The 22,810-nt window shown below is 43.9% G+C and overlaps 1 protein-coding gene across 1 annotated transcript; it reads right to left on the reverse strand.

The window, feature by feature from the left end:
- Positions 1-1,036: 1,036 nt before the first annotated feature.
- Positions 1,037-20,850, reverse strand: F11R (F11 receptor). The gene is made up of 10 exons (XM_077156642.1): positions 20,696-20,850; positions 4,196-4,264; positions 3,989-4,096; positions 3,624-3,770; positions 3,134-3,336; positions 2,912-3,014; positions 2,689-2,796; positions 2,450-2,462; positions 2,117-2,165; positions 1,037-1,999 (listed from the first exon to the last, which is right to left on the reverse strand). Exons 1-10 carry the CDS (start codon positions 20,754-20,756, stop codon positions 1,964-1,966), a joined length of 897 nt encoding a protein of 298 aa, XP_077012757.1. The 5' UTR covers positions 20,757-20,850; the 3' UTR covers positions 1,037-1,963.
- Between the last annotated feature and the right edge of the window lie 1,960 nt (positions 20,851-22,810).

Consider the following 22,810-nt stretch of genomic DNA (forward strand, 5'->3'; position numbering starts at 1 on the left):
TGTGGAAAACTTATTTTTTCCTTGTGCATGATTTCTTTTTTCTTTGTATGCTGCATAAAAAGCAGAGGGGTCACATTTCATTCTTTTTCCATGTGAGGATATCCTTATTGCAGCACCATTTGTTGAATTTTTTATTTGGTTTGGTTTTTTTATTTGTTTGCTCGTTTGTTTGGGAAGTGCACGGGCCGGGAATTGAACCCAGGTCCCCCACATGGCGGGCGAGAATACCACTGAACTACCCTCACATCCCCGTGCATGATTTTGAACTGATGGTTTGACCTACTTTTTGTTTTTCATCATGGACCCTTGATAGAAAAGCAAACTCAATTCTGTTAGAGATTTACAGGGGATGGAATAGAACATGGCAAAGTGGCACATTAGTGTCCTCCACAGAAGCAAAACCGACCACACGGGACCCCTTCTTTGCCCTCCTGCTAGATAACAAATAGAATGGGGAATGTGTTCAGCAATTGTGACGGGAGGAAGAACAGAAGGGTGAGGGCGAAGAAGGGTCCAAATGGGGAGGGGAAAGCAGTGGCAGCCAGGCCACTCCTGCTTATTCTCACTCACAGGCAGACCACCCCATGATCTCATCTCAAAATGATCTCCTGAACCCCCACCCGCTAAATAACTATACTTCTCCAAATGATTTGAGAAACTACCCTGCCTCAGGCTTGGGAACAGTTTTTCCTGTAGCCTTAGAGAAATCCCTTAATGTACCTAGTTGGGCAAGAAGTAGGAGGGTGGGCACTTTCTCCTCTCACTTGGTGGGACAGACCAAGTGGAGCCCCGAGGCACAGCATCAGCTTCACCCTGGCTGCCCTCCTCCAGCAGAGGAAGGCTTGCCCACAAGGGGGCTCTGGAATGAGCTGTTCTGAAATAGGAACCAGGAAGGGCGGGACAGGGCAGCAGGACAAGGAGGTGGAGACCAACCCCACATTGCTGGGAAATAGGGCTTTGAGGCCTTTTCCTGTTTGTACAAAGAAAGAGCCCAGGAACTCTCAAAGACCTTGTTTCCCCCGCTCCCCACAAGAAGTTTTAACAAACCAAGTGTTTATTTCCAGCAACGCCCAGATACAGTCAGATACATACAAACACAATTTCATCAAGAAGTTAAAAAGCCCTCCAACACACTCACAATTTCAGCACAGAGCTAAGGCCACACACACACGCACGCACACACACACACACACACACACACACACGCAAGACTACTACACACAACCCCACAGCCTTACAGACATATCTGAAAAGGGTTTGTCCAACTGCTGCAGCCAAGGGAAGGGTGATGGCTTGAGAAACCAGCTCCAGCTTTGTTTTCTTTAGATCATGGTTTTAACATGTGCTCTCTCTCTCCATGTTCCCTGAAGGTTTACTGTGGTCTCCATAACAAATGCTTCAGTTCTTCCTAAAGTCAGTGTCAGTCTTTTTATATTCAGAAGGTGGACAGTGCAGAAGGATCCAAAGAAGAGAGCAGGCTCCAGAAGTGGAAGAGACTTGCCATTATCACCAAACAACCACTTCAGCAGCTGCAGTCTAGAACATCTGGTCCCAGTCATCAGTACTGGAGGAAACAAGCTAGAAACTAAGCTCAAGATCCCTATCCAAAGGCTACTACCAGGTGATTGTAGCCTATTCCTGGAAGCCTAGCCACTCTTGCTAGATACTCAGAAGGGAAGTCCACAGGTATCACTCAGGGTTCCTGCCTCGCCCCACATGGGGACAGGGTCTGAAGGCTTGAAACAAGTCTCAGGCCACTCAGTAGCAGGAAGTAAGGGAGGGCATGGGAGAGGAAGGGGCACATCACTGACATTAAAAAATACATCCTAACTAAGATAAAAGTGAGGGCCCGATAGGGCTAGGAGACAAATAAGGCATCCTGTGAAACTACAGACATCAGGTCCAGAGTCTGGTAGCACCTGAGTAAGGCAAGCACAGAGGATAGGAGATGAGCTGGTCCAGGTCACACCAGGAAGGACGAGGTCTGCCTGAATTCCCCCTGGGGAAATAAAACTTTCAATCAAATTTCTAGAGTCTTCTTTAGCTGACAATCCACAAACACACAAACACAGGCCAGAAGCTAGAGGCCCTCCCTCCTCAAGGCAGATATACTCACTTGACTTCGTGCAGCAGGCTGGCTGTAAATCACCTTCTTACTCGAAGTCCTATAGACAAGCCAGAAGATGCAGCTGCTCAATTCCCTAGCCCTCGCCATTAACTTCTCTTTGCCAAAGTTAGTGGCCAGAGCTGAGAACTTTATAGGAGGCATGGAACAGTCATTAGGGAGGTATGGGTGGAAGGAGACAGGAGAAGCCAGGGCCACAAGGTGTAGGGAGTAAAAATCCAGATGTCTTCCCTACCAGGCCAGTTGCCTCCCCCTAGACCCATCAATACATGCATCCATCCATGTTCTCAACCTCAGAGAGCCCCAGGACAGCTCCTCACTCACCCTTTCTTTGTTCCTGAAAGAGAAGAAATGGAGTTGTGAGTGTCGGCAGCTCACGGGGCAGGAAGACAGGAAAACTAGTATGTAGCCTTGCTATATGTTGGAGGGGCAACTGGTGCTCCCTGGGGGGTTGACGCCACCCATAGTGGCACGTTATCAGCCTGAGAACTTAGATGGGGCCCATGAGCCATACCCTGGAATGGGGACAATATAGAGGACAGCCTCTGAAGGCAAACACTTACTCTCAAAGTAGCCTCGGCTATAGGCAAACCAGATGCCAAAAATCAGGACTCCAAGGAGAATGAGTGTTACAAGAACAGCTGCCACAATGGCCCCCACATTCAGCTCCACTGTGAGACATGAACAAGAAGAGGTCAGACACCTGGCTGCTCACTCCTGGTACTGATGACACCACCAACACTGGGGTGAAAAGCAGACCCCCCCACCCCACCCCACCTCACTCACCAGCATCCATGCGTACAACTTCTGATTTCATGGGTGTCCCAACCCCATTCTGTGCCTGACAACTGTATTCTCCAGTATCAAAGGATGACACGGGATCAAAGACCTGAAGGGTAACAGAAAACACACACCAACACCTATCTTTTACGTCTCCTAACTCCACGGTCACGTCATTGCTTGTTCTTCCTCTCACACACACCCCTTTCACCCCCACACCAGCCATACCAGCTGCCCTGTCTTGTGATCCAGGGTATAGGAAGAATTGCTGAAGGCACGGTTGCTCTTGGGCTCTGCTGGCATCAGGACCCCATCCTTGAACCAGTAGTATTCAGAGGGTGGGGAACCATCTTTCTCTGAGCAAGTCAGCACCGCCCGGTTCCCAATGGTGGCAGAGGAAGGGATGCTGACTGTAGGCCTTGATGGAGGCACTGGGGAGAGAGAGAAGAGAAGGTGCTGAACAAGGATTGTCTGGAGTCTCAGTAACCAACTGGAAAGGCTCCTCCCCACCACCTATCAGCTCAAGCCTCCCACCCTTAACACGCCTTTAATTTCTGCCTAACCAGCAGCTCAGACCCTCTCTAAGCAGCCACATGACTCTGAAAATCCCCACCCACAGCATTCTCAAAACCAACTAGCTCCTAAGCTTAGCTGGCCTGCTAAGCATTTAGGGAAACGAATGATTCACAGGCTCACGGAGAAGACACCTGACACGTACCAAGCACAATGAGCTGAACCTCGACCTCCTTATACTTATTGCCATCATCCCCAGAGACCATACATGTGTACTTCCCAGTGTCTTCCCGGGTCACAGAATGGAAGGTGATGCCGCTCTGTGAGAAGGTAACTCGGCCCTCATAGGGAGCTATGGAGAAGGAATAAGCAGGAGCAAGGACACAGTGAGCTGGAGAGCTAAGAGAAGCCAGCGAAGATGGCACCCAAGGCAGGGGCTTTCTTCTTTCCCCAGGAAGTACAAAGGGAAGGCCCAGGAGAACTGAGCCCAGGGTGTGCCCCTCCCCTGGAATCCAGGCACAATTCATCTCTCCACAACCCAGGCAGCCAGGAGGGGGTGCAGCAACTCACCTGTGATCTTGTTGTTAAAGGAAACAAGGCTGGCAGTGTTGCCTTGAGCAAACTTCCACTCCACACGGGGAGATACGAAGCCCGAGTAGGAGCAGGACAACTTGGCCGCTGCAGACAGGACCAAAGTGAGCAGGTGTTGCCTGCGCCCCGCACCTACTCACCCTCAAGCCCACCCCGCCGCAGCTTCCACAGCCCCTCCCCACTCACGTTTATTCTCAGGAACTCTGACTTCAGGTGTAGAAGTGTACACTGTGCCCCTGTCCAGTGCCAGAGAGCCTGAGGACAAAGAGAGAGGGTGGTCCCATCAGGAGAGGACAGAGATATATCAGGGAGAGGGACAAACAGATCCATCTGACTGGGAGATCGAAGGCCTGGACTCCCTAAGCTGAGATCCTGAGGGGGTGAGGATTCAAAAGATTCAAGCTCCTTCTGGGTCTCACATCTTCTCACCATTATCCTAAACATTTTCATTAAATGCTCTGCTATAGATTCCATGCAATACCTCTTTTATGGCTGGAAATGAAACATTTCTTCCAAATCCTTTTTAATTTTCCCCTCTGTAACTCCAAATAATCCAATTAGATTCCTACTAGTCCACCTATGGGCAGCCTCTAAAATGATATTTCATGGTTCAGAGAAAGCTTCTCAACAAACAACTGCAGCCACTTGTCAGACAACCCTGGAGAGAAGCCAGCGGAGCTGGGGGCAAGGGAGGGAGTGAAAGGGAGGGGCGATGATGATTGCTAATGATGACACTCAACATTTGTGAGGCACTTTGTGCTTTTTAAAGTGTGTTCATGTACATTTTATTGTTTGATCCTTGAAACAAGCATGACAGATCAGCAGTACAAGTATTATTATCCCAATTTTACATGAAGAACTGAAACTACAAGAAGTAAAGAAACGTGCCAAAGATCACAGTTGAAATGGGGACAGAGTTTCTATCTGGGGTGATGGAAAAGTTCTGGTAATGGATGGTGGTGATGATAGCACAACATTGTGGATGTAATTAACACCACTGAATTGTATACTTGAAAGTGGTTGAAATGGTAAATGTTATGTTATATATATATTACTACAAGAAAATTGTTTTATAAAATCACATAGCTGGTGCTGAGATGGGGTTAGGACTAGAGTCAGGCTTAGGTCATTTCATTAGACTGTCCTTATCCCAAACAGAGAAGGAAAAGAAAAGGTGATGTGTCGTAAGAGTTGAGAAAGAAAGGAGAGACAAGGCTAATGAATAATATGGGGGGACAGTAGGGGTCATAGGAGGGACCCACACATTTCAAATTAAGCACCAGTGACAGAGGATTCTGGGATAGCAAGATACTGTTACAAACCTGAACTTATACAATTGCTCTCATTCATGTTTGCAAAGATCAAATTCATGAAGTATGCTTTTATTTGACTCTAAGTCTGAGCTCTGCCTTCCTTAGACAAATGCACAAAGACTAATGCAATGCAAGTGCATTTTTCTTTTATCTAATTACTCGCATGACCATGAATATGGTCTCTTGATCCTGGAGACTGCCCTTCTTAATCTGACATATCAGGGGCTGGAACTAGGTTTTCTAATGTCCTTTAGGTTCTCTTATTTCCTCCTTTCCTCCCTTCCTCCCTCCCTCCTTCCTTCCTTTTTTGACATAATGTTTAGGGAGTACTTTTATTCCATGGACATGTATTTCAAATTACCAAAACTAGGAAATAGTCTAAGTACATATTATCCCTCCCATTCTACAGTTGGGAAAATTAAGGGTCTAAAAAAGTAAGTGATTGGCCCAAGCTTTCAGGGCTAGGCAATGGCAGAGCTGAGATCAGTATGCAGGTTTCTTACATACTTTTTTATAAGCCATGCTATTTCACAGAAAAAAATTACCGGTTAAATGGAGGCAAACTATGTAACAGAATATCATTCCTATTGGACTCAGATCCCATTTATCCAGAAATTATTTCTAATAGTATTCCTTTTATATCTGGACATTTAGCATCTCAATCTTTTTCTTTTCTTTTTTTCAGTTTCTGATTCCTTGGCATAATTTTTTTTTTTGGTGGGGGGCTTGTATTATGGGAATTTATTAGCCTACAAACTTACAGTCCAAATGAGAATGTCCAAATTAAGGCATCATCAAGTTGATGCTTTCTTCCTGAGACCAGGTGCTGAGATCCTAGTCTCCTCTGTCACGTGTCTGCTGGGCTCTCCCTTCTCTTCAAGGTTTCCCTGCTTCTAGCTTCCTGCTTCTCGTGGTTTTCTCTTTATCTGAATTGCATTCTCTCCAGTAAGAGGATTAAGGCCCACCCTGAATGAGGTGGGTCATATCTTAAGATCCTACTCACCCAAAGGTCCTATGTACAATGGGTCTACGCCTAAAGGAATGGATTAACTTTGAGAACACCCTTTTCTTCATACCATCACACAGCCTGTGCAGAAGGGGCCAGTAATCGTACTGACAGTGGTTGGAGGAAACTGTGGGCATGTGTCGCAACTGCGGGATTTTAAGTGAAGGGGTCAGCAGGGACCTTCCAGTGCTCCACACAGTGCTGACTCAGGAGGCACCTCACTTCCAGCAGAGCACCCCCAGACTGAAAGGGCAATGGCTGTGCTAGGACACCTCTGCTGTTGTGAAATGCCAGCTGTTTGGCATTACAATTTTAATATTCAAACTATACTCACAGGGTGGGCCATGGTGGCTCAGCAGGCAGAGTTCCGCCTGCCGTGCCAGACACCCGGGTTCGATTCCCAGTGCCTGCCCAAACGAAGAACAAAAAGAACTATACTCACATATAACAGGTACAGAAATCAAATCAAATAGCCTTTACTAAATTGATAACTTTCTGAGGACATGGAAGTCTCTTACTCAGCTCTCATCAAGAATGCTGGTAATGAAATGCCTTGATTTTTGCCTGAGTCAGCCTTCTCTGCTTCAACAATGGTAACCTTGTTTTTAAAAGATTCTTAAATTTTATGGGTTTGCCGCTGGTGATGCACACCAGGATGCTTGAACCAGATCTCTCTCCAGGAATGAAGGACTTCTCCCAGTTGCTGGGAGAACTGCCAGAAAAGACAGGCCTCAGGGATCAATCATCCCTCTTTAGAAGCAGCAAATATCCAACACCTGATCAATGGGGGAGGGGGTAGGCAGGTAACAAAGGCCTAACTTGGGACAACTCTGAATGACCTTAAATTCCGAGGCTCCATGGACAGTTTAAGGCCTTATCGGTACGACAACTTCTCCCTCTGCCCAAACCTGCATCCTCTCCTCCTTTGCACAGGTGGTAACTGTAAGAGCACTCCCTAATAAAAGTCTTGCAGGATAATCAACATCTCAGAGTCAGCTTCCCAAGAACCTAAACCCGTGACACCACCCTGAAAAGAACAGTTCTTAAACTAAAAACTAGCCTTTGATGATCCTTGGCCAGGTAAGTCTTGAAACACAGAGGTACGGGTCTCTCCCAGAACAACGAGTTTCATTCCTCTACTCCAGAAGGTCAACACCCCTCTCCAGCACGAACAAATTAAAATGGTCATTACACAGACAGCCATGAAGAGAGAAAGATCAAATGAGCGGAAAGAGGTGTAACTGAGAAATGGGGATTTAACAAATGACTGTGACTCTTGACTCATTACATAGATATTTCCTTTTAGAGTCTAGTGTTTCAGATAACCGGAAGGAAACACCTGAAGTTGCTGAACAGTAATCCAGGAGCCTTGATCATTGATAATGATTGTATAACTATATTGAAAACAAAGTCAGTCGCCCATGTTTGTATGGATCTACATCTGGAAGTTGTGTTTTGTTCCACTGATGTGTGTGTGTTTACATATATTTTTGTCAATACTACATATGTATGTCACTACTACACTTAGTTAATCTACCTCTATTATAAATCTTAAACTTGGTAGAGTACAATGCTAGTGCTCCATAAGAGGGAAGGGTAAGGGATACAGAATGTATGGGATTTTTCTTTTTATTTCTTTTTATGGAGTAATGCAAATGTCTAAAAATGATTCCAATGATGAATACACAACTAAATAATGATAATGCAAACCACTGATTGTATACTTTGGACGGATTGTATAGTATGTAACGATATCTCAAAAACAATACATTTAAAAAGGGAAGAAAAAACTAGCCTTTGAAATAAAGACACACAAAAACACAGCCTATGAATCTGATCATTATTGTTTCATCACTTCTGACTTTAGTCGAAGTTCTTTTTTGAGTCCTATCAAACTCACTCAGGAGTTACACCTTCAGGAATTACTTCAACAAACACACACAAAACCATATGCGCTGCAAGCACAGTCTACTTCTCCTTATTAATCTGGACTGCCTTTGCCTAAGTCCAGGCTTCTCATCTCTTGTCTAAATTACAGGGGACACTCACCTCAACGTCTTCTCACTTCCCTGTGATGCAAGATTGCCTGTTTCTGCCTGTGGCCTGACTGTGCCAAACCTTGTAACTCTACTGTGGCTGCAAACCACATCACAAGTCAAGTCCTGCCCCACCACCTGCTCTTCCTAACCCCAAAGGATGCCTCCATCTTCCTGGTCCCCAGTCCCCTTTTCATTCCTGAACAGGTCTCTGGAACCAAACCATTTTGAGTTCAAATCCCAGCTCTGTTACTCACCAGGCTGTGTGACCCAGGCAAGCCACTCAACCCCTTTAACCTCAGTTTATCCATCTGTAAAATGGGGATAATAACAGTTTCTACATCAAAGATTGTTGTGAGGGTTAAACAAGCCAATGTAAGTAAAGTGCTTGGAACAGTGTCTGAACAATAGGAAGTAACAAGTATTGTATCTTATTATTACTAGCATCATCATCTGCTCATAGGCCCTTCTCTACACACTTCTGACTTCAGTTTTCTTCAAAAAAGCAAATACTCCAGAAAAGTGCTTATCCTCCAGCCCACCAAACTCTCTCTCTCTTCCCTACCACTGTAACTGCTTTGGAAAAGTGGCTCCCTCTCTAAAACGTTCATGATTGGACAAGCAGAGCTGAGGGCTTCCAACACTTACTGCTTCTCTACCTGTTCTCCTCTAGTTTATATTTCCCCTTGCCTCACGACTACCCCCTTTTGCACTTAACCTTGGATCTATACTTGGTACCCTACACGCACACATACAAACGGCCTACTCCCAGGCTGAATGGCCAAGTCAACCAAAAAGAAGGAAAGTTCATTCTTTACATTATGAAGTTTATTTTAATAAGGCCTCAGCAAGAAAAGTAATAACATTGAAGCCATTAATCGATTTTGGCCAGTCTGAAAGGTTTTTGACCCTTTCATGTACAAAAAACTATCCCATTTATCTTGTACCACTCTCTAGCTGAAATCTTCTCCTCTCCTCTTCAAACTTCTTAAAGATGTAGTCTTGCCAAATAGTTTCCAATCCAACACACTCATTCGCCCTTCAACCTACTGCAGTGTGTCTCTGGTTCTTACCGTGAAATTAAAGTTGCTTTTACTAAGGTCACCAATCATTATATTCCTAAATTCTAAGATGCCCTGATATAATATTGATTGGGTAACAGCTTCAGGGGAAATGTGTATCAAACATATATATAGATTGTAAGTCACATCCCAATTTCCAAAACATTATAATGGTCTTGGAATTAAAGAAATCATGTGTACACTTTTTCAGTTACCCTGTGGGTCCTTTTTGAGACATTTGACCCTGATGCCTAAGCCCCTCCTCGGACCACACTCTGCCCCTCCTTGGTTTCTGTGTACAGCCCTTCTGGTTCTTCCCCTACCTCAGACAGTTTTGTCTTATTTTCCTTTTGAACTATGCTTCCTCTGTCCATCTCTTAATAGCAATGATCCCCAGAATTCCATCCTGAACCCTTTCTCCTCTTCATGTTCTCCCTAGGAAATCTCAAACACAGACTCCTGAAATTCATCTGCTAGCCACGTACCTCAACCTCTCTCACCTGAGCTGCAGGCTTCCTACCATCTCCATTTGGGATTTCACACAAGCCCCTGCTGCCATCTCTCATTCTTCCTCCTCCTCTCGCTAGGCTGGTGGTACTGACGTTTATTTGAACACCCAAACCAGTAGCCTGAGAGTCATCCCCTCCTTTCCTTCACATCAGTCACTTGAACACCAGGTGTCAGAATTTCATCTCGCAAATCTCCCCTCAAATTTGGCCCCTCCTCTCTCATCCTCACTGCCGCTTCTTAGAACCACCATCTTCTAAAGGACTCCAAGTGGTCTCCCAATTGGCCACTCTGCCTTTTTCACCTTGACCTACTCAAATCCATCCTCCATCCCACTGCTGGAGTGAGAGCTAACATCTCAGCACCAACAGCCAGGCACTGCTGTAACAACTGTATATGTATCATCATTTAATTCCTACAACCTTAGAAGACGGATGAAACTGTTTTTTATCACACCTATTTTCTGCATGGTGGGGTGGGGAAACAGACATAGAGTGTTAAATAAGATTAAATAAGTTGCCCAAGTTATTTATCCTTCTCACCTTAGTTACTGTGCTGGTTTGATGGGATTTATGTGCCCTAGAAAAAGCATGTTTTAATCCTAATTTCATTTTGTAAAGACAGATGCTTTTTCTAATCTCTATTCAGTACTGCATGTTGGAAACTTTAATTAGACTGTCTCCAGGGAGATGTGATTCAATTAAATGTGGGTATTAAACTTGATTAGTGGAGACATGTCTCCACCATTCTATGTGGGTCTTGATTAGTTTACAGGAATCTTATAAAAGAGGAAGCTTTTGGAGAAAGCTTCAGAACAACAGAGCCACAAGAAAGCCATAACAGAGAACACTGAAGAACCACCAAGCAGAGTCCGCCAGCCAGTAACTTTTAGAGATGAAGAAGGAAAACTCCTCCCAGGGAGCTTCATGAAACAAGAGGCCTGGAGAGAAAGCCAGGAGATGCCACCGTGTTTGCCATGTGCCTTTCACATACACAACATAAAATTTTCCCATTGAACCACATTCAAATACATAACTCAGTGCTATTAGTTACATTCACAATGTTGTGCTACCATCATGTGCCTTTCCAGATGAGAAAGAAACCCTGACCGAGTTTGCCATGTGCCTTTCCACTTGAGAGAGAAACCCTGAACTTCATCAGCCTTCTTGAATCAGGCATCTTTTCCTGGATGCCTTAGATTGGACATTTCCATAGACTTGCTTTAATTGGGACATATTCATGGTCTTAGAACTGTAAACTTGTAATATATTAAATTCTCCTTTTTAAAAGCCGTTCCGTTTCTGGTATGTTGCATTCTGGCAGCTAGCACACTAAAACAATCACCCTTTCTACTCTGGCAATTTACTCTCTAACAATACAAAACCAGTAAAGATTTCCCACAAAGCCAGGCTGTTTCACAATCTCTGCCTTAGCTCCTGCTATCCCTGCCTTATTGTCTTTACCTGGCCAACAGCCATTCATCCACATTATTTTCTCAGAAATGAAACCTCAGCTCCAGTACCCTCCAGTGCAAGGTTAAACCTCTTTCCTAGGCCACCCTTACTCCATGCAAACCATTGTCAAACCATTTCCCACCTTATAATGACACCATCTGTGCACATCTCTGACTCCCCAGTCAGTGAGCAGGGACCATGTGTTATTTACTATTCTGAGTACCCAGCATTTAGTATAATGCCTGTTACAAGCAGACATTCAATAACTGTCTTAAAGAATATTAACAAATCATAGGTCATAGATCATTTACTCTAACATCTATTTGTTAAGTTTTATCTATAAAGATAAGCTCCTTTTCAGACTGTCAGATGGGCACTCTCAAGTGAAAGTAAACTCCAATCAAAGTCCAATCTTTCAAACATTTTAACACTAGCAAAAATTTATTTTCTTTTTTTTTTACTGTTCAGTTCTCAGAAAATGAATGTTCTATTAATCTTTTTCAACTTAGTTTTATAATTAAGAAAAATTAACAATTTACTTGATTGTTGTTTGGTTTTTTTTGCATGGGCAGGCACCGGATGAACCCAGGTCTCCAGCATGGCATGCAAGAATTCTGCCACCCAACCACTGTCGCACCTCCCTGCTTCATTATTTTTGAAACAGAATCAAAGTTCAGTGCACACAGGCAGTTCCCAGTTCCGTTTTGCAGAGGGGCCTGATTTCTGCACCCTCTGAGAGTGGGTGGCATGGGGGATGGTAGTATAGGTTTCCTCCATCCCAGGGAAGTGTGCAGGGCCAAAAGTGGAGGAAGCCTTCTAGGACAAGGTCTAAAACAGCAGTAGCAAAAATTGGGAGAAGGATGTGAATCCATTTTAAATACCCCTATTGTCTTCACAACCACAAGAGCTGCCAAGAAATCTAAGTAGGCCCATATCAACTGAGATGCGGGCCCTGGCCACAGCATTACTTTTTTTGCAGAGACCATCTTCTGAATGTGTTCTAAGCCAGGCATCAGCAACGGGTACTCGGCCAAGGCCCCAGAAACTGCAGTCCAAACTTTAATATGCACGATGACATTCCTGCATAATGAAAGAATCATCATACCTCATGAACACCTTTATAAGTCTTGCCCTATACTTTCTTTTCCACTCACATATTTTTTTTTCTTAGAGAAGTTTTAGGTTTACAGAAAAATCATAAATAATACAGGGTTCCCATACATCACCCTGTTATTAATACCTTCCATGGTACATTTGTTACAATTCATGAAATAGCATTTTTATAATTGTATTAGTAACTATAGTCCATCATTTACAATAGGGTTCACTGTTTGTGTTGTACAGTTCTACATTTGTTTGGTTTTTAATTTTTTTATTATAGTGACATCTATACAACCTAAAATTTTCCCATTTAACCACATTCAAATATATAATTCAGTGCTATTAGTTACATTCACAATGTTGTGCCACCATCATCACCGTCCATTAACAAAACTTTTCCGTCAACCCAAATAGAAACTACAGTTTATGTTCTATATTCTTAACTCATCATATCTGAATGCAAGATACATGTTACTGAGCATGACCAAGAAAACCACTGAATAAAGTAGCAATAGCAGCTCTTACTGAGTACTTACTATGTTCCAGGTACTCTTCTAAGCCTTTTACAAGTTTAACTCATTTAATTCTTGCAATAACTCTATGAGGCATGTACTTTTATTGCCCCATCCAACATATAAATTCAATGGGGCACAGAAATTTGAGTAACTTGCTCAAGGTCACAAAGCTAGTAGGTGGCAGAGCTGGGCTCCTAACCCAGGTAATCTGGCTCCAGTACATGACACTGGATTGACTATCGCCACAACTCTGTAAAAAATATATATAGTCGGTAGTGCAATGGTAGCTCAGTGGCAGAATTCTCGCTTGCCATGCCAGAGACCCAGATTCGATTTCCAGTGCCTGCCCATGAAAAAAAAAAATTGCATATTGTCATCCCAAAGGATAATATGTACTAGCACAGAAATATATCCAAGATAAAAAAACAATGTGTAAGCCATTATCCTATTTTTATAAATAAAAATATTCTTGCATATGCCTAAAAAAAGATGTCGAATAGACTCCAAACTCTTGACAGTGCATATTATCTTAAAGATGGACGACTGGGGGCTTCTGACTTTTTCTTTCTGCGTTCTACATTTTAGTAGTAGTAAGAAAACATGTAACAAGTGTTGTAATTCAGAGAAAAGGAGATGGGGAAAGGAATAAAAAGGAAAAAATCAGATGGATCACAAGAAGGAAAGAAAAAAAACAAAGCTAGAAAGAAGTGGCAAAAATAAAGGCAAAAATAAAAAAACTAAAAAAAAAAAAAAAGGAAGGATGAATAGAGTAACGGGAAACATCCAAAAAAATGGCACACCAGGGAAGCAAAATGCTTAAATAAAACTTTAAAGGTGAGGTAACGGATGAATAAAAAATGTGATTAGAATGGCAAGATCTGGAAAAGCATATGTGAGTTTCATAAATTTCAAAGAGAGAAAAAGGGTAGGAAGATAGGAGGGCACAAGTAACCTGGAGACACTGTGTTGAGAACAGGAAAGCAGGTGGGGAGAGAGGCACAAGGGGTAGTACGTGGAAGGGAATATGAGTTTGGTAAAGAGGAGAGGTCAAAGGATCACAAGGCCTTAATACCTCAATCAATTCCCACATGTTTTCATATACCTCAGGAGAGACTTAGTGGCATATAAATCTGTAAGACTGAGGATATAATTCCTGGAAATCACTACGTACCAGAATTATGATAATAATACAACTCTGGCAAATTGTATTTTCCAAAATGGCTCCATTTACATATTTATCTCATCCTACACTCTTACCATGTAACTGATGTCCAGTCTATGTTCCTGCCCCTTGAATCTGGCAGTATCTTACAACTGCCCCAACCAGTGGAGTGACAAATTGACATATTGAGCCCTTCCCTGAAGGTTAGTGCCTTAAATATATGCATTTACTCATTAAAGTCTCACAAAGACGCTATGAGACAAGAACCATTATCACCATTCCATTTTACAGACTAGAAATCTAAGGCTTAAAGAATTTGCCCAAAATCACACAGCTACAAATAGCATGGTGGAAATCTTAACCAAAATCTTCCTAACTGCGGCTCCAAAAATATTATGCAACACTACATCTCTATAGGACAAGCAAGGAAATTCCCACCCATCCTCCAAGGTCCTGTTCCTTGATCCATTATGCATTTCCCTAGTCAAAATTAATCTCTCCCCAAATATAGCTTAAGAAGATAATCAAAGGTAGGCTTAAAGACTATGTACAAGGTTAAGATAATATTATTTAACATGACACAGAAAGAAAGAAGAAAACAACCTAAACGCCCAACAAGAGATGAACAGTTAAATAAACTATGGTACATCCAACCCTATAGTAGAATACTATAGAATGGATCTTATGCTTAAAATATACAGACATGCTATAAATATCATTTTTTAGTTTAAAAAATTTTCATCTCTTCCTCTCTATGCTCTCCAAACACTCTGTACCATGACAACAGTGTCTGGCCTACTCTTTTTCAGTCAATATACATCTATGGGTTCCTTGTAGATAGAGAAACCAAGTTATCTTTGTATCTAGCACTGTGCTTTGCCTAGAGAAGATGCTCTAAGATCATTTTTTGGAACCACAGAAAAGCAAGGCTGAAGTGAGAAAGTGGTCACAGAGGGTAAAGGTCTCAGGACATCTAACAGAAGCCACAACAATCGTACCTATGTAAATGAAAGGTCAAACCCACAATGCAAAAGTTGCTTCCTTCCACTGCTTTATCAATAAGCCCTTTGCTTTCGCTATACAACCCCCTGCAAGGAAAAATCACAATTTTCCTAAGTTGCTTTTGTGCTTAAATGCCCCATAAGGCTGTTTGAATTCATTAATGTTTTTTTTAAACTGAAGGAAGGAAAAGGAGGAGGAAGCCAGCCAGCCAGCCACTGGTTTTCTCTCAGTATTCATTCAGACCTCCGTCTGGACATAGGAGCCTCATAAGAGCCTCAAGCTGTAAGGGAGCGAACAGGGAAGCTGGGACAGGGCCTCCTAAAGCCAGCAGCTACGGCATATCCACAGTTCACCTAACACAGGCTAATTGTTACCTCTTCTCCCCCTCAGAACATCTTGTCAGCAGGTGTTACTCATATTTATCTCTAATCCCCAGCACATAGTAGACATTAAACAAATGAACATGACATTACTGTACAATTAGAACATGGGCCCCAGATTTTGCCCTCTCCTCTCTACCACTCACCCTGCAGAGACAGAACTAAACTCCTTTAAGGGCTGGGCCATCCAGGCGTGGAAAGATCTACAGCTGCCAGGCCCTTTTTGGAGGTCAGGGTGGGACAGAGAAAAAATGTACAGGCAAGAGAAGGCTGAGTGAGTCCGAGAGCAGGCAGTGCTAAGCCTAAACAGCCATCCTTGTCTACACCTTCAGTGATATCGATCAGGGGGCACAGTCCTCTGAAGATGGCAGAAAGTGGTAATGGCTGCACAAGACAGGGAAGCTTTCACCCCACAGCTCCCCGGCGCCCCCACCGTCTTCTCTGGGCAGAAATTCCAATTCTGCCTGCCCAACTCCTATAAAACCACTGCAAAGGAAGGCTGTGCCTGCTTGCCCAAGCTTTAGCACAGGGGAAATGCTCCAGGGGATGGCCCAGGACTCATTCTAGGGACCTGGCCTCAAACTTCCTGCTAGTCAGCTATTTCTTTCTGTTTCACCCCCATATTATTAAACAAATGACACAAGCCGGACTTTAGACAGAAACTCTGCTTATCATGGAATCCCAGGCAGATAAACTCTTGAGTCTTCAATGCCTGGAAAGCCCCAGTTATACTGTGTCCACTAGTATTGCGTCTCACAATTCCCTCTCAACACTGAAACCTCTCCCAGTGATCGCCCAGGTCTTTCCCGGACTTCTGAAAAGCAAGCAGATTTGAATTTAGAAAATCCCTAGGGGTCTCTCCTTGGCGTTAACAGAGGTGAGAAACTAGCCCCATTATTTTCTAAACTATCACATATGGGTAGCGTTTAAATCTAACTTTGCGGGGTGGGGGAGTTGTCAGCCATTTCTGTGTTCATAAAACAAGGGCAGTACCCCAAGTTGACTTGGGGAGAGGAGGTGAGCAAATCCTAACGGCCAAAGCCATATTTCTATAACACCAGTATGAAAACCTCCAGGATATATTGATACACTGTTAAATGAAATGAGCAAGACGAAGTACAGTGCATATGTCTGTTTTTGATGAGAAAAGGGAGGAGAAAAAAGAATACATATACACTTGCATGCGTATAACAAAACACTGAAAAGGTACATAAACTGTGGGGCATGGATGAAGAGGAACACGGTGGGAGTGAGACAGCTTCCCCAATTTGATATCACTTTGATCCTTGAGCCCCAAGACCACGTTCATCTACTCTAAACAAATAATTTTTTTTGTTTAAATCACAGCAACTCCACCCCAAACCAGAACTAGGCTGCAGACCCCAGACCAAGCCCTGAGCACAAAGGACCTGAAGAGAAATATCACGGAGTAGAAAGTGTTCTGGAGCAAAGAAGGGAAGGCTCAGGTACTTGAATCATTTCCTACTTCCAACTATTATCACTAGTTTCTAGTTTCCGGTTTCAAGGGAACAGTTCTTTCCTGGGAATAAACTCAACTAGGGGGTACAGGGAAGGGAAAGAAATGACTCACCAAGCCACCTGTACAAGAGTTAATCAGTGAGCCAGACCAGTAATCAGGGAGCCAGCCCAGTCCTGTCCTCTCCACTCAAAGAATGGGAAATTCAAAGGACAGGCCCTGTAGCTTTGTGAAAACCCTCGGTTTTAAGAAAAGTCTGCAGTGGGGAGACAAACAGCCTCTTGAGTAGAAAAGCCAGAAAGGCTTGTCAGAAATATCAGTAGGAAACACCAGGACTCACAAACTGACGCAGACACAGGTCAGCAGTTTCTCCCTTCTGAGGCAAAAGGGGGGTGGGGAGATTTACAACAAAGGTCATCCTATCCACACGCTACCAAATCCAGCAGAAATGCCTCTTCCAGCCTGAGAAAGGCCTGGAAACTTTCCTAGGCTCTCTAGGGAAAGGGAGATATGCACACACTGGGTCACCAATTTTATTTTCTCCAGGCCCAGCTCTCCCATTGTCTAGACTTCCGATCTCTGCCCCAGCAGCCACAGGCTTTCCTCTCCACTGTTTCCCAGGCCAGGGCTGTGGGCCTTTGCTCAACTTGTTCTATCATGGCTGGCCCTTTCCTCCTCCTTCCTCCCTGGTGGGAGAGCCACAATAGGAGCAGCTGGAGGGAGCTGGAGAACATGCGGGCAACGTGTATATGCCTCAGGCATCCTAGAAGCAGAGGACAAACTAGAAGCCCAAAAGAAGAGCCACACTACTTTTGACTTTTCCCGTTTGATATCTAGCAGGGTCTCTCCCTACTTCCTTTGACCTAATCTACTGGATACGGTTTTCTTTCTTCCTCAAAGAACCCAAAGGGCTAGATTCAGGAATAAAAAGAAACCCAACAATAATCCCTTCAGGTATATGTAATATAGCTATCAATCAATACCCTCATGACAAGGGTACAGCAGGTATTATTAGCCCTGTTTTACAGATGAAAAGACCGAGGCCAAAGAAATGGAGTTAAACTACTAGCCTAAAATCATGGAAAAAGAGGCAGAGCTAAGCTAGAAACTAGGTAGGGTAGACAGCTCCTATTTCCCTGCTCTTTAGTAGTAAATCACTGCCCCAGGGACTAGCCTGCCTTAACTGTTACAAGGTCAGCTCCTCCATCCTAAACAGGACCCACTGTTCTGCCAAGCTTAAGCAACAACATATCAGGCTCACTCGGAATCACTGTTGTTTGGTTCCCTAAATAACCTAGAGGATATTCCCGAACTTAGAATGGTGCTATCACAGGCTTTTTTTGTTTTAATTTTTATTAATAAAACCAATTAACATACAATAGGTACATTCTTTTTTTCATCACATGGTTGTATATTCATCATCATGATCATTTCTTAGAACATTTGCATCAATTCAGAAAAAGAAATAAAAACTGAAAAAAATTCATACATACCATACCCCGTACCCCTCCCTCTCACTGATCACTAGCATTTCAATCTATTAAATTTACTTTAACATTTGTTCACCCTATTATTTATTTTTAATCCATATGTTTTACTCATCTGTCCATAAGGTAGATAAAAGAAGCATCAGACACAAGGTTTTCACAATCACACAGTCACACTGCGAAAGCTATATCATTATACAATCATCTTCAAGAAACATGGCTACTGGAGCACAGCTCTACATTTTCAGACAGTTCCCTCCAGCCTCTCCATGACACCTTAACTAAACAGGTGATATCTATTTAATGCATAAGAATAACCTCCAGGATAACATCTGTTTGGAATCTCTCAGCCATTGACACTTGATTTTGTCTCATTTCTCTCTTCCCCCTTTCAGTTGAGAAGGTTTTCTCAATCCCTTGGTTATCACAGCCTTTTAAGTGCCAATATGTGATTACTGTGGGATTATCACAATAATATAGGAAATTACGGGAAAAGAAAGGAATGATGGAGAGGAAGACTCCAGAAAGTTTACAAGCCTGACAAATGTCACAACTAGAGTCAGTGACTCAGAAGGGACTTCTAGGGTGGGAGACTGAGTGAGGGGTGTGCTGCTACAGTACAAAGGCTGGCAATGTCTTTAGTACTGAGTATCACACACAGAAATAAAAAATCACCATGGGTGCTACTGGCAGTTCTAAGATATATGCAGAAGTGAACAGGTAAGAGGCAGGAGAAGAAAAAGGATCGGGAGAATAAAAGTGAGAGGAAGAAATGAAAGAAGGAAGAACACAGTAAGAGAGAAAAACAGAAAAAGGTAAGACAATGGATTCTGGAGCAGTATCCCAAACTGACTCTTGATATCATGGTTCCAGTGCCAGAGGATGCTTCAGATGCTGGATCCAGGAGTGGAAAAAGGCAAAAGAAAGCAGGAGATTTTCATCTCAGTCCAGGTTCACCCCAACCCTGCTTGTCAACCTGGAAAAGTCATTTCCCCTCTTGGGACCTGTTTCCTCCTGAGTACAATAAGGGGAGGATTAGATTTGCCTCTGGTCCAATTTACCCCAAGAGTTTGTTTCTGTTATAAGGGGCAAAGGAGTGGTCAATCCATTTGTCTAAGGGCAGGGAATGTTTCCATCCTTCAAAACCTTGGCAAAATCTTTTAACCACTGAGACCAACTGTAATCATTCATTCCTTTTACCCTTCCTAAAACATAAATCTTGAGAAGCAGAAGACACAAAGACCCATACAGAACTCAAACTCACAACTATCCACACAAGCTCTTGCAGACACTTGGAAACCAGAATACACAGGCGCGGGTGCTGGCATTGGGTGGCTAAGGTATTCACCAGCTGACGACACCCTCGGACTCACACCAGCACTTCCACAGAGGCAGGGCCCAGCAGAGGGGCCGCACTTCGTTCCAGCGGAAAGGGAGTTTACAAAGGAAACAAAAACTCTAACCCACAGCCAGGGGGAGGGCAAGTTCTTGCCTGAAGGAGAATCCAGCCAACCAGCAGGCACCTCCACCCCCTGGGAATAGTCACTCAGTCAACAACATTTACTAAAGACTCCTGAGGTGGTTATTCCAGAAACCCGTCTTCTGAGAAATATCACATTTTAATTTCCTTTCCTCTTCAGACTCTGCACTCAGACACTTTTCCCAGAGCAACCACGTCTGACAGAAGTATTCAGAGAAGCTGAAGAGGCGCCTCGATTAGATTTTCTGGGGCCCCTTAAGGAGCAGAGCATCCAGGAGCCCAAGGAGCCCAGGAGGGGAAAGGCTCAGGGCTTCCCCTGGGTCGTTTGTGGTTGCTAGGTGCGTGCTGGGGAGGCAGGAGCGTGCGAGGCGGGGGTGGCTGGACATGGGAAGGGCCCTCGCGGCCACCGGCTCTTAAGGGGGAGGGGGTTAGACCCAGCCCCACCCCCCTGACTTTACTCTTGGGAGGTGGGGGAGGGATTCCCACCGGTGCGTACACGGCAGGAGCAGCTCCCATCCAACGGGTGTAAGGGTGGGAGAGAAGACTCACGACGGGGTGGCGGCGGGGGAGGGGGGAGAAAGTGCAGAAAGGGTGAAGCCAGCAGGTTTCTGAACCCCTCCCCTTGCGCGCGCAAGGGGCGAGGGAGAGCCTTCCTCTAACCTCTGACCCGATCCACAGATTCCTCCCAAAACTACGGGAACTTACCCACGATCACCGTAGTAAAGAGAAGCAACTGTTTCCTCCCGGCTCCCGCTCTCGTCCCCATCCCGACCAGAGACCAGACTCGCCAGCCGCCCCCGGAGGCTCGAGGAGACACCGCGCAGCGAACTGCAGCGCGCGGCGAAGTTCCAGGGGCCAGGTTGAGCCCCGCCCGGCTCTCCCCTTTCCCCCGATTGGCTGGCACCCCGCCATGTCACATTCTGATTGGCTAATGGAACTGCCGCTCCTTGGAGTGATTCACCGCAGCCAGGTGAAACTCCGCCCACTCCTCGCTACTCGGCTAATTAACCTCTGATTGGCCCAAGAGACTGTGGCGCAGAGAGATGGATGCCTCACCTTCCACAGGTGAGGGCGCCGGGACTGGGCGGTTTTTCTGAAGTAGGGGTTATGTGACTGGCTGAGTTTTGAGTTGAAGCTGGAGGACTTTTGAGGAATACCTCCAAAGAGGAAAAAGGGAAGGAAATCCTTCCGTGCCGCCGTGGGAAGACAGGGGGGTTTGTCTTGTTTGGTTTAATGTCAGTGGCTGGGTGCTGCCTTGGTCCTGCCTTGGTGCTGTCCCTTGGCAATTGAAAGACACATTAATACGGGGAGAGGACTGGGAGAAAAGTAGGAGATACCTTAACACCATCCCCAAACCGCGTTCCTCCGCCGTCCTTACCCGCCGTATTCACAGGCTTTTGAGAGCTGGGCTGCATGGAGAGGAAAGGAAAGGGGAACCGGCAAAGGAAAGGAGCGCTCAACTCAAAGGGAGAAAACAGAATTACATTACCTCCAGAAGAACCCTAAACAGGTGTACATAAAACACATCCAAATAATAGATATTAGCCTACAGACGCTTTATAAACACCTCTATGGATGACAGGTTAGGTCCTTTATGCATGTTTGATCTGTCAGCAAAGCTCTATATTTCAGAATTATTTCTCTTCTCACTATGACTAATAGTTGGAGGCTAAGTCCCCCTTTTTCTATAGAAAAGGTTGGCATCCAAGCTTTCTTTTAATATTTGTATTTTTTTCATTGAAACTCATGAGCAACCTCTACTATTTCTAGTTTCTATTTTATACAGTGATTTAAGTTTAGTTGTACTAAGGATATCCACATTTTACTAAGTACACATTACACTGAGTACACATACTTTGCACGGTGAACACATTGTCTCATTGCAATGAGTGAAAAAAAAAACACTTTAACCTAAAAGAATGGTTTTTTTTTTTTACCATTTGCCTCTTATACCTTTGCTTTCATTCCTTTGTCCATGTCTTGGGCCAAAGTTTTACCCCATCCAAAGTGATGTTTACCAAGCACCTACTTGGTGCTGTATGAAATACAAATAAATATAAACGACAATTCCTGACTTCAAGTGGTTTACAATCTATTTCCAACACTAAGGCAGGAAACAAAACAATTTGTAACCAAAAGAGAAACTTTGTATTTATAAATTGAATCAAATATTTGTGTGCCTACATGTGCAGAGCCCTTTTCTTTACCCTCAAAGGAACTTAAAGTTTAGGAGATATAGCACATATATAAAGTTAAGTAGGAAAGTGAAAAGTAGAGGAAGGAAGAGCTCAGAGAAAGGAAGAATCACTGTGGGTGGTGATTGCTAGTAAAAACTTCAAGATGTGAAACTTTAGCAGGGGCTTAAAGGAATTCTAAGACTTCATGTCCTTAGGGAAAAAAGGTCATCTTAGAGGTATTTAGATCAACCTCACCCCACAGAGGAAGACATTTTAGATTTGCTGAAATTCTTCTAAAAATTCTCAAGGCAGACCATTCTGTTTTTGTACAACTCTTAACTGTTAAAATATCCTTTCTTCACATTGGAATCTGCCTCCTTGTAACTTCCAGCCATTGTTCTCTGGAGTTACACAAAATGGCTGGTTATTCTTTCCCAATGACAACCCTACCTTCAGATATTCCAAAGTACTTATACTCCAAACTGAACTTTCTTATATCTTTGAAGTAGTCTTCATATGACATGGTTTCACAACCGTTCCTCAAATTAATCCATCTGTCTAAACAATTTTTTGACTGTCACTGCACCAAGAACTAAACCCAGGTACTAAGACGCCATGGGAAGACATGGTTCTGAGAAGACAT

Source organism: Tamandua tetradactyla, chromosome 4 (assembly GCF_023851605.1).
Source record: "Tamandua tetradactyla isolate mTamTet1 chromosome 4, mTamTet1.pri, whole genome shotgun sequence".
Classification (NCBI taxonomy): Eukaryota; Metazoa; Chordata; class Mammalia; order Pilosa; family Myrmecophagidae; genus Tamandua; species Tamandua tetradactyla.

Bases quoted from the DNA above. Each gene is read 5' to 3' on its own strand.
- F11R (XM_077156642.1), bottom strand. From the start codon at position 20,756: ATGGGGACGAGAGCGGGAGCCGGGAGGAAACAGTTGCTTCTCTTTACT. The intron at 4,097-4,195 runs GTGAGTGGGGAG...TCCTGTCTGCAG, and splicing joins CAGAGTTCCTGAGAATAAAC to CGGCCAAGTTGTCCTGCTCC. The intron at 3,771-3,988 runs GTGAGTTGCTGC...CCTTCTCCATAG, and splicing joins CTTTAACAACAAGATCACAG to CTCCCTATGAGGGCCGAGTT.